At 44.6% G+C, this 12,498-nt stretch overlaps 1 protein-coding gene across 2 annotated transcripts in view; it reads left to right on the top strand.

Moving 5' to 3' along the window:
- Positions 1-7,614: 7,614 nt before the first annotated feature.
- The window catches only part of GAREM1 (GRB2 associated regulator of MAPK1 subtype 1), a 237,815-nt gene continuing 232,931 nt past the window's right edge, over positions 7,615-12,498 (top strand). For both annotated transcript variants that reach the window (XM_025273465.3, XM_025273464.3), the window contains exon 1: positions 7,615-8,159. In XM_025273465.3, the coding sequence (XP_025129250.3) occupies positions 8,039-8,159 (121 nt within the window). In that variant the 5' untranslated portion in view covers positions 7,615-8,038. The remainder of the gene's footprint in view (positions 8,160-12,498) is intronic.

Raw genomic sequence — 12,498 nt, 5'->3', positions numbered from 1 at the left:
GGAAAGAATCTGAGCTTATCTGTTAGTACTTCACAAGTGTTATAGTCAACTAAGCTATTTCTTTAACCAATATGTTAAATGTATGACTGCTGCTGCTGCTAAGTCGCTTCAGTCGTGTCCAACTCTGTGCAACTCCATAGATGGCAGCCCACCAGGCTCCTCCGTCCCTGGGATTCTCTAGGCAAGAACACTGGAGTGGGTTGCCATTTCCTTCTCCAATGCATGCATGCATGCATGCTAAGTCGCTTCAAAAATGTATGACTAAAAACTATTAATACATGAAAATTAGTAATTAGTGATTAGTTAGTAATTGTGTTTTATTTTAGAAAAGTTCTTCTTGAAACTGCAGAACTATAGAGCTAAACTATGAATCACTTAACCACTCCTTTGGAAAGCCTTGTGCGTAATTTACAAAGAACACAGGAGCCAGGACCATCGCGAATCACCAGCAGCTTCTCAGACTGACATCTTGTGTTTGCTTGGGAGGAAAAATACCATCTGTAAAGAGCTTGCTTCTTCACAAACCCAAACCCATAACCTATAGAGTTACACCTACACACACACACACACACACGATGATGATTTTGGTAAATTCAATAATTATATTGTCATTTGCTTTTTATATTTGTTATAATTCTTGAATTTTATAACCTCCTACAACTTTAGCCATAATGTTCCCTGCTTTGCTAAACTGTTAATACTTAAAGCACAAAAAAGGGTTTCCTTGGTGGCTCGGTGGTAAAGAATCACCTGCCAAAGCAGGAGATGTGGGTTCAATCTCTGGGTTGGGAAGATCCCCTGAAGAAGGAAATGGCAACCCACTCCAGTATTCTTGCCTCAGAAATCCCATGGACAGGGCAGCATGGCAGGCTATAGTCCATGGGGTTGCAAAGAGTTAGACATGACTAAACAACAACAATGCACAAAAGAATTATTATTTAAAAGGGTGGTTTTAACACTTAGGCTTGTGTTATGAACTGTAAAATAAAATCCGTGGATCATGAATACTGCTAAAAATTAAACAGTAAAGAACAGATTAAAAGATCAGGATTCAGTATGCATTAGAAGCACACAAAGAAGTAATATTTTGGAAAACTTTTGTTTTGATAATGCATGTGTGTGTATACTGGGTTGCAATGTGATACATATTTTTATGTATTTTACAATGGGAATACATTGTGTATGTTTTCAAAAAGCAAGCATGCCCCACAAAATCCAGTTTGCAACTTGGAATATTTCTCCTTGATATGGATATTTTCCTTTAATATTCCTATATTGACACTGTACTACAGATGTTAGTCAATGATCTACTTAAGAAAGGCACGCTCTATATCAAAAGCAGGAAAGGAAGAGATGACAAAGTAAAATTCTGAATATATTTTTAAATCCTTCCTGAAAGTACCCATATGGGATATGCTTCTTTATAGTACTTTGCTTTTCCATTTATATATTCTCTTGATAGACAGATAGGATGAGAAGTTTGATTGATTTACCTGCATGTAGAGAACTTACTATGTGCCAGCTGCGGAGGATGCAAATGTAGTACAACAAGCTCTTCTGAGGGTGAAATCCTGGCAAAGGAAACTACAGACAAGGTAACAAACAGTAAACTAATAACACACTAACAATTTTAATAATGTTGTAACTGATGGGTCCAGAGGCACATTTCCAGTGCAGTGACAAAATTGCAGAACTTGATTTCAATAAATAAAATTTAAATTTTCAGATGAGTGAGAAGAACTGGGGGCCAATCTAATAGTAACCATTGTTGTTATGGAATCAGAGCCTTAAAAATCTTAAAAATGTCTAGACCCGATGAATATTAATCATTCATAATCCAGATGTGTTACCCTACTTAATAATAAGGAGGAGGAAATGGCAACCCAAGAACTCTAGCATTCTCGCCTGGAAAGTTCCACGGACAGAGGAGCCTGGTGGGCTATCATCCATGGGATCTCAAAAAAGTTGGACATGACTTAGTGACTGAGCATGCACACACTAAATAATACAGAGTAAGGACGATTCGGTTCAATTCAACACGAAATGAGCACTTTCCATGTTCCAGGCATGGTAGCAAGACCTGGAGAAACAAAGGTGAATAAAAGACACTTAAAGTGACCATGGGTAATAATGGTCTAGTAGGCAAGTCAAACATAAAATCAGATAGTAAAGCACAGAGCAATTAGCACAATTAACAGGGCAGTATTGCCAGGTATGATAGTGACAAGGGAAAGAGAGGATCAGCTCTTTGAAGGAAACAGAATTTCATGGAAAAGAAAGGAAGAAAAGCATTCCAAGCCAAGAGGACTGCCTCTTCAAGGGCATGTATTGGGTTGGCCAATAAGTTTGTTTGGGTTTTCCCACAAGTTGTAATGGAAAAACCCATTGAAACATTTTGGCCAGCCCAGTATTAGCATGGCACATTTGGGCATCTACAAGAAAGCACTCCTACTATCTACTACTACCACCAGATTGTAAGGTATCAGCAGGTAGTCAGTCAAGATGAGGCTGGAGAGGACACCCAATCACATAAAGGAGATTATGTGAGATTATGCAAAAGAAGAACATTTTATACAAAGGGCTTTCTTTACACTTTATTCCACTGACACTGAGGATAAAGACACTGTACAAGGTTTTAAGCACGGAGCGACTTAAGTTAGGTGACAACATGGACTTTAGTTGACAGGTAAAAGAGCTTAGAGACCTAGAAAACCACCAGGCTATGAACTTTAATATCACACTTGACTGCTAGCCTATTATGTGACCCAGGACATTCTGATATAAAGAAAACCAACACGTAATGTTTTTATCTCGCAAAGCCGATAATGCAGAGAATTAACGAATTACGCACGTATAAAATGAAGTTTCACAGTTAGGAAGTCATGAAGCGTCCCTCTTAGGAGTCATATAGTATCATATGCCTGATTCACTTCTGAGCTTATCAGCATATGAAGAGTCATCATGGCCACTGCCTGGATTGGCTGGGTGACAGGACTGGCTTACTGTGGAATTAACCCCACAGACTCTAGCTTTAGGGACGGAGGTTCCACAGGTAGGAGCAGGCACCTGGGTTTTCCATTTGAGGACTGATGCTCTCTATTACTTGCCAGATATAACTGTTCTTCCAAAATTGAATCACTTCCTCACAGCTCCATTTGCCTCTTCCATTCTTCTCTAAACTTTGCCTCTTCAAAACCAGTACTTCAGGACTTCCCTGGTGATCCAGTGGTTAAGACTCTGAGCGCCCAATGCAGGGGGCCTGGGCTCACTCCCTAGTCAGGGAACTAGATCCCACATGCTGAAACCAAAGATCCTGCATGCCGCAACTAAGCTCCTGTATGCAGCAGTGAAGATCCCACGTGCCGCAACCAAGACTTGGCACAGCCAAATAAATAAATAAATATAAATACGTTTTTAAAAAGTAGTCAGAAAGTTGTTTTTTTTTTTTTAAAGGAAACAAAAGAAAAAACCCCAATACTTCTTTTAGCCCTTCCTATGTGTCAGTGAAGTGAAAACCGCTCAGTCGTGTTTGACTCTTTGTGACCCTATGGACTATACAGTCCATGGAATTCTCCAGGCCAGAATACTGGAGTGGGTAGTCCCACTTCAGTATTCCCTTCTCCAGGGGATCTTCCCTACCCGGGGATTGAACTTGGGTCTCTCGCATTGCAGGCGGATTCTTTACCATCTGAGCCACCAGGGAAGCCCAAGAATACTGGAGTGGGTAGTCTAATCCCTTCTCCAGTGGATCTTCCTGATCCAGGAATCCAACTGGGGTATCCTGCTTTGCAGGCAGATTCTTTACCAGCTGAGCCACCAGGGAAGCCCTCCTATGTGTCAGGCCCTATTCTAAATGCTCAATATATATTAAAGGATTACATTTTCATATCAACCCTATGAGATGAGAACTATTATTTTTATCTTAGTCTATTTGGGCTGTTATTACAGACTATCATAGACTAGGGGGTTTATAAACAACGGAAATTTATTTCTTACAATTCTGGAGGCTGGAAAGTCCAAGATCAAGGCGTTTGTAGATTCTGAGTCTGGTGAGAACCATTCTTTCTTTTTAAAAATTTTAAAGTTTATTAATTTTTTTAATTGAAGGATAATTGCTTAGGGCCTGTTTTCTTGTTCATGATCTAATCATCTCCCCAAATCACCACCTGGGGATTAGGTTTCAACATAAGAATTTGGGGAGAACACAAACATTCAGTCTATAGCAATCATCCCCATTTTTTCAGAAGAGGAAACAGCTCCTGAATAGAAGCAGAGTCACTAATCAAAGCCATGACATCTGGCATTGGAGTCAATATTTTTAATCACCATAAAACACTGCCTTCCACAAATCTCAATTTAAAACGTATTTGGCAGGAATGAGGGACCGGTACATTGAATTTTGCTTTACAGAAAAATTTTCTTAGGTGTTTCTTTTCCGTAAACTGTAAAATCTTGTAAGTTTTGCCCCTGTACCCAGTTGTTACACTTTTATGTGAATGGTTTGCACTGGCCCAACAATCTTAAGACAACATACCTCCTCATATCATGTTTGGAAGTGCAGTTCAGTCAGACTGAAAGAGTACTCTTCTCAGTTGATTTTTTTCCCCCTACAGTTTAATCAAAACTCTCTTTGTCTTACAAATAAAATCTTTCTGAAACAGTTCTGCCACGACTGGAGATTATATAAGATTTTGGAGCTCATTAAAATTTCTTTCCTTTAATACTCAAGGTTGAAATGAAAACTTTTCTGCAAGGTCAGCAATAAGAGCAAATCTAATGTAAGTTCTCTATTGATTGAAAAAAAAAGTTGATTGCATTAATCTTTTTACTTTTTATCTTGCCTTTAGGTCATAAGTTTACCAGTGCTTTCATGGGAAAGAACTACTTCTACTGTTCCCTGAAGCTTTTAAAGAGGATGTAATAGTAGAAGAAAATTATTAAAAAAAAAAATCAATCTACCATTTAAGGTTTAAGGATCTACTAACTGCCTGAAGGACCCCTGACCCTACCCATTCTTAAATGTTTCTTGTATAATTTTTGGAGTCTGAGCTTAATTTTCAAAAATGATTAATTAATTAAATAGGAAAAAAAATAGCTGGCATTTGATTGCTTTTCAGTTCAGTTCAGTTCAGTTCAGTCGCTCAGTCATGTCCGACTCTTTGCAGCCCCATGGACTGCAGCAAGCCAGACCTCCCCGTCATCACCAACTCCCAGAGTTTACTCAAACTCATGTCCATTGAGTCAATGATGCCATCCAACCATCTCATCCTCTGTCATCCCCTTCTCCTCCCACCTTCAATCTTTCCCAGCATCAGGGTCTTTTCAAATGAGTCAGCTCTTTGCATCAGGTGGCCAAAGTACTGGAGTTTCAGCTTCAACATCAGTCCTTCCAATGAATATTCAGGACTGATTTCCTTTAGGATTGACTGGTTGGATCTCCTTGCAGTCCAAGGGACTCTCAAGAGTCTTCTCCAACACCATAGTTCAAAAGCATCAATTTTTCGGCACTCAGCTTTCCTTATAGTCCAACTCTCACATTCATACATGCTGCTGCTGCTGCTGCTAAGTCACTTCAGTCGTGTCCGACTCTGCGCGACCCCATAGACGGCCTCTCACCAGGCTCCCCCGTCCCTGGGATTCTCCAGGCAAGACTACTGGAAAATTGGTTCCTTTTAATTTTTAAAAATTCTTCTTTCTGTGAGCAAAACTTTGAACTTTATGGACCTCTGATTCCAAGCGAAAATGTTAGTCGCTCAGTTGTTCACCTCTTCACCACCCTCTGGACTGTAATCCGCCAGGCTCCTCTATTTGTGTAATTTTCCAGGCAAGAATACTGGAGTGAGTTGCCATTTCCTTCTCCAGGGAAGATTCTAATCCAGTGATCTGAACAGGGATCACCTGCATTGGAGGCGGATTCTTTTCCATCAGAGTCACCAGGGATTTGGAGTAAAATAGACTAAAAACTCCTCCCCCCACCTTTTTTTCCAAGACTTTTCTGAAAACTTCACATCAGTGACACAAAGCTGAAAACTTTCAGCAGAAGATTTTGTGAAAATCATTGTCAGTGCTTCCAAGGGGGAGGACAGGGAAAGTGTGAGAAGCATCTCCAGGGCTTTTCTGTAATTGCTATGGAGAGGTTTATTCATTGGCACAGACCTAAGCCAGCCATCTGAAAGGCAGTGGTTGTTTTCAAATCCCCCTGGGCAGGTGTTTGTTTTGTCTTCCATGCATTGTACACTGAATACGTATTGAAAAATATAAAGAACTGATCTATGTAACCCTTTCACCTGGCCACCACTAGCCTCTGCTGGTGTGTGTGCTGTGTGCTAAGTCGCTTCAGTGGTGTCCCACTCTTTGTGACCTAGGACTGTAGCCCGCCAGGCTCCTCTGTCCATGAGATTCTCCAGGCCAGAATACTGGAGTGAGTTGCCATTTTCTTCTCCAAGGGATCTTCCCAACCCAGGGATTGAACCCAGGCCTCTTATGTCTCCTGCATTAGCAGGCGGGTTCTTTACCACTAGCGCCACCTGGGAAGCCATTATTTTGCTGGTGTAAAATAATCTTAAAAAAAAAAAGTAGCACTTAAAAGTTGGGATGTGCTTAAAGAAACAGGAATCTTACAGCCACCTCTGAGCTCTGTCTGCAGGGAGTAGGCCACAGTCAATATTGCGGAAAACAGAGTGTTTATCACAGAAAGTGGACTGTGGGCTTGAATCCAGGCATATCCATCTACAAGTGCGCAATCTTGCCAATTTACCAAATGTCTTGGTACGTATATCTAGAAAACGAGGATTATTCCAACCCTGGGAGGGAAATGAGTGAGAAAAGCATGTGACAACAGCTGGTTCCCGTCACCTCCCAGTAAATTGGCGTGTCTGTGGCTGTTGGTCTCAATCTCCGCTGTCTCCAGCAGCTTGTCTGTACAATGAAGGTGCCAACCCGACAGTCATCTTCCCTTGTGTGGGTTTTGATAATTCGTTACCTTTCTGTTTCTCGGTGATTAGACCTTTTTCATTCCGCCTTGTAGCCAGAGTCTGGTGTAAAATAATCTTAAAACTTGAGTCTAGACTCAAGGGGGTAACTTCCAGCTGCGTTTCTGTCGAGTTTTAGGGCTGTCGGGGCGGGGTGGCGGGAGGCATGCCAGGGGATGGATGTTTTTCCCAGCTGTGGCACTCTCAAGAGATGGGCACCACACAGATCTCTTGCGCCTATAACAGCAACTCCAGCGCCACGGTGGGGGGTGGACCGGAGAGGGAGTTACATCTGCAAGACGAGTGAGATTCCCGAGCTCGCCGTGTTGCTCCGGGGCGCCCTCCGGGCAGGCCCCGGGAAAGCGAAGGAATGCGGGCGCGCGGCGACGCCGGGCGAGGCTGCAAGGCGCCGGAGCGGTCGGACGGGGGAGCGAGAGCTAAAGCTTGCGGAGAGCGCTCAGGCGCCCGCCCGATTCGGGAGCCGCCGCCTAGCCGAGGCCGCCCGGCTGCGGGGGGCGGGGGAGGCCGAGCTGGAGGCGGGGCGGGGCGGGGCGGGCGGCGCCGGGGAGGCGGGGGCGGGGTCTCTCCGAGCTGCGCAGGCGTTGCTCGCACCTTGTTGATTAGTCAGTGCTGGGAGCGCTGCTATGGCGTTTCTCAGACCCGCGGCTCCTCCTCACACGCTCCAGGCGGAGGGAAGGAGGGGTGAGAGGAGGAGGAGGCGAGCGGGCGGCCGCCGCAGCTGCAGACCCGGGGCCAGAGGAGGAGGCGGAGCGGGAGCCGCTGCAGCCACCCCGGCCGCCGCGGGGCTGCTGCGAGTCCTCTCCGGGCTTGAGGGCACGCGGGGCGCCCCAGCCATGCCCCGCAGCGGCAGCTGAGCCGGCCGCGGGCCCCCTCCGTCCCTCCCTCGCTCCCGGCTGCCGCAGCCGCCGCCGAGCCCCCGGGCTGCCCGCGGCCGGAGTGCCGGGCGCCCCTCGCGCGTCCCAGCTCCGCGAGCGTGAGCAGCGGCGGCCGCCGAGGCGCGGGGTGGTGCCGGCGGCGGGAGCGCGGGGCCGGAGGAGGCGGGGAAGATGGACCCGGCGCCCTCGCTGGGCTGCAGCCTCAAGGATGTGAAGTGGAGCTCGGTGGCCGTTCCGCTCGACCTGCTGGTCAGCACTTACCGACTGCCCCAGATTGCGCGGCTGGACAGCGGTGAGTCCCCGCCCGCGAACCGCAGTCTTGGCTGGGCTGTGCGCGCCTGTGCCGGGGAGGGTGGGACCCGGTGGGGAGTGGGCTGCCCGCCCCCCCCCCCCCGGCGTTGGACTTGGCCCGAGCGGCTGCCGCAGCCCTGGCGCGTCGCTCTCAACTCTCCCCAGCAGCTAGAGATGTGAAAATCAGAGCCCTTGCAGGATAATTAAAAAAGACGCCCCCCCCCCCCCCCAAATCAACATTAGGGAAACCTCTGCAGATAGTAATCTTGGAGGCGAGCTGTCCCTCTCTACCCGCCTGCAAGAATTACTCAACCTGAGAAACCCTGAAGAGTTAGCTTAGGTAACTTTCTCACAAAATAATTGTGCTTTGGGTGGCATTTTTATTTTGGCAACTCTCTCCCTCCCCTTCCCAAGAAGGAGCAGATTTTAGGGGGAAAGGTCCTGGGTGACCAATGAAAGAGATCACATTTCTCAGAGACCTTTTATTACAGCTTGTCTGTTTTGTTTAAGTCAACTGAAAGTAATTTAGAGCTGTGTAGCAAATGTTTTTAGTAGAGGTGATGGTATGCTTAAGGTTAATTATTAGCTTAGCGCATTTCCAGCCTGGAAAAAAAACTGAAGTCCCGAAAACCTGTATTGACCTGGAACCTGAGCTCAAAACTAAGACATGCTCGTGTTTCCTGAAATTGACAACCAGAGACTAACCCCACGTCTCCCAGCTGTTTGTTCTGCAGGTTGACATCTGCAAACAGGTAGATAGATGTGCATACTGTCAAGATAGTTTTCGGTTTGAGAACTGTGACAGACAAGGTGGCAGTTTAGGTGTGTTTTGCCTTTTGTGTTTTCGTAATAACTTCTGTTGATTTTGGCTTCGTGCGGTTTCAGGCTTTGCAGAAACAAGCTGGCCTCTGCTATGGGGCTGCTTGAAGCACCTGGGCCCAGGCCGGCAGGCAAGTAGATAAAGCTGTGCTCACGCCAAATCAGCACTGAGCAGAAAGGTGTCATTTCTGCTCAAAGGACTTGGGTTGCTCCTTTTTCTCTGGAGTCCAGGCATGTGTAACATGAGATGTTATAAGTGTCTAAAGGCATTTTTGTTCCCTTTCTTCTCAGGAGTTAGATTAGACGTTTGAAGTACTGATGTGAAAAATAAAGGCAGGAGAGTTCAGGATCACTGTAAAACAGTCTCCCTGTGCTTACTAGCTTTGTTTAATTGGTGGTGGTAGTCGTGGGCATTGGGAATAAGCTAGGAGTTCTGAAAGTAGTGATGAAGGGCAGGTGAGTTCAGGGACGGTTGTTTGAGGCATTTCTTCTTAGAGTGGGAGTGCTTTAAATATGTCTGCAGGTCTGAATCAGAGAGAGAGTGTGTGTGTACTCTGAGTTTCATTTATTCTTACATTGTATGCAATTGTGTATACTGAAAGGTTATAGAATTCCTCACTTTTTCCTATCTCTCATCTCTGCTCACATCACCAAAACCTACTAGCTAGATGGTGAACATGGATGTGTGTGGTGTAAAAGTCACCCAAAAGTTTCATTAAACAAAATTTTAAGAGGCTGAATGTCAGTTGCAGACATAACTTTCAGCTTTACAATCCACTTTCCTCTCCCTGCCATTCATAAAAAGGATCTGAATCAGCAGTGTACTCATCCCACACTTCTTTTTCAAATTAGGACGTGGGTAGCAAGTCTTAACAGTGTGTCCTTTCAAGCTGTGGAATGGATTTTGATCACTGTGTGTAATTCCAATTCTGTATTGTAAAGTTTCTGTTATTACTGCTTGAGGATCACAGTGGCATATACAAATTTGGAATCATAGCCAAATACTGCTTTATACTTTGGTCCTTTCACTTAATCTCATCTTATTTAAAAAAAAATTTTTTTTAAGCTGCATGCTGTTTCATGGGATGATGGCTGTACCATATATCAAGTCCCCTGCTGCTGCTGCTGCTAAGTCGCTTTAGTCGTGTCCGACTGTGCGACTGTCCGACTCTGTGCGACCCCGTGGACGGCAGCCCACCAGGCTCCCCTGTCCCTGGGATTCTCCAGGCAAGAACACTGGAGTGGGTTGCCATTTCCTTCTCCAATGCATGAAAGCGAAAAGTCAAAGTGGACACCAAAGCTGCTTCATTTTATGAATTTTAAGTTGTGATGTAATGAATACTCATACATAAATCTGTTGGTTTGGATTAGGATATATTCCTCCCCTGCTGAATAAGCATGTAAATCCTTTTTAAGTCCTTGTTACACATTGCCAAATTGCTTCAGAGACTAAAGGTTATACTCATGCTCAAGGGAGATCATGGGAGTAGCAGTTTCCCTACAACCTTAAAATAATAAGTATTTTACAAACAACTAGAACCAGTAAACTTCGCTAATTTGAAGGGCGGAAAGTGTTAGGTTACCAATTAAATTTGGATAGACTTGAAAAGAGTTGGTCATGGATTCCATGTTTATTTTTTGTAATGTGTCGCAGCAGTGCGCAGAATACGTTAAGGACATGCCACCACGCTGTATGTGACATTTGTGCAGCCCGCATTCCTGTGCGTGTCCTTTTGCCAGCTTTCGTGCTGCAGGTACATTTTATACACACACACACACATACACCCTATACTTAGACATGAAAGGTAGTCATTTTCCAAATCACCTGTTTTCAGAGAGGTTAGAAAGGAATGGAAAAACATGGCAGTAGTTGACATTATGCCAAGAGGAAACTATTGGCTGATTTTAAGTAATCATTAAAAAAAAAATCAAACATCTAATTTCAGAACTGTTGATTATTGGATGCCTACTATGTGCTAGTCGGTTTCTAAGTGCTTGATATATCTTGTCTCAAATCCTTAGCACTCCATTTTAAGGACTTTGGGAACCTGAGGTTTGGAGAAATTGAGCAACATACCTAGTCAATGATGGATTGTGATTTTTAGCCTCCTTTCCAACTCTGAAGGCAGACCTTTTATCTTAAACTGTACTACCTCCTTATACTAAACAGGAGTAGATTTAGAGTAGGTCTAACGTCTGCTCTAAAGAGCCCCACTGTCTCTCTTGAGAGCTGGAGGACCGGAAAGTCAATATTTTTAGAACAGAGTAGACATCGAATTAAGTGCTGGCCTCATCCATCATATTTAGACGATTTTCTGCTTCCCAAAAGAGTGGCTGAAAAGCGGTAAGGGGCAGAGAAGAAAGTAAAGAATCAGAGAAAGAAGGCAAAAAGCAGAGTCTGAGGGCCTAGGGTATGTAGACATGCCTGTTGAGAGCACTCTTTAGGACGTTTGCCATCTTTAACATACTAACTACACAGTAAGAGCTTTCCAGTTCTTTGCCTCCTGCATGTCACTCATGAATTGCCAGACACATTCACTATTCCACCCGCCGTGGTGAAATTTGTCATCGTTTAAGATAAATACAAAATTAGTGAGTCTTTTTTGCCTGGGAAATCCCATGGACAGAGGAGCCTGGCGGGCTCTAGTCTGTGGGATCACTAGAGGTGGACATGACTTAGCGACTAAACCACCACCACCACCAGTATGGCCTCATGAGTCTTTCTGGAGACTAAAAGAAAAGTAGAGGTTCTCCTTAAGAAAGACATCTCTTCAGCCAGAATCTCATGCCGTTCTGCAACGCAGTTAAATTCAGATATTTAACCTCATCATCAGTCTTGGAAACTGTTGGCTGTAGAACCAGGTTCAACAAATGTCTTTATGACCGAGAGGGTGGAGAGAATAATCCTCACCCATCATCAGCCCGTCCACACTCAGGGCCAGGTAGGTGGGGAAATTGTTCTTTTTTCTCTGTCTCTTCAGTATTTTTTCTTGGAAGGGCTCTGAAGAGTTGTTCTCCAGCCATGCTCTTCTAACTTTTTTGCTCTTACAGCACCTGAAAGATTCTGTAAAAGCCTGTACTCGAAGCACATTTCAAGTTAATTGCTAAAACTTTTCATCTTAAGTTTAAATAGTTGTAGAGGATGTTATTTTTCATCATACCATTAACGTTGACTTTTCAAGTTATTGCGTTGTTTAAAAAACTCTAGTAGAATCTATATTTGATTCCCTCATAACTTCTCTTATAGCTCAGTTGGTAAAGAATCCACCTGTAACGCAGGAGACCCTGGTTCGATTCCTGGGTCAGGAAGATCTCCTGCAGAAGGCATAGGCTACCCACTCTAGTGTTCTTGGGCTTCCCTTGTGGCTCAGCTGGTAAAGAAAGTGAAGTCACTCAGTCGTGTTTGACTCTGCGACCCAATGGACTGTAGCCTACCAGGCTCCTCCTTCCATAGGATTTTCCAGGCAAGAGTACCAGAGTGGGTTGCCATTTCCTTTTCCAGGGGATCTTCCCAACCCCGG

This window comes from Bubalus bubalis, chromosome 22 (genome assembly GCF_019923935.1).
Source record: "Bubalus bubalis isolate 160015118507 breed Murrah chromosome 22, NDDB_SH_1, whole genome shotgun sequence".
NCBI lineage: Eukaryota > Metazoa > Chordata > Mammalia > Artiodactyla > Bovidae > Bubalus > Bubalus bubalis.
The sequence above is the reverse complement of the archived record's forward strand: the minus strand, read 5'-3'. Positions and strand labels throughout refer to the sequence as shown.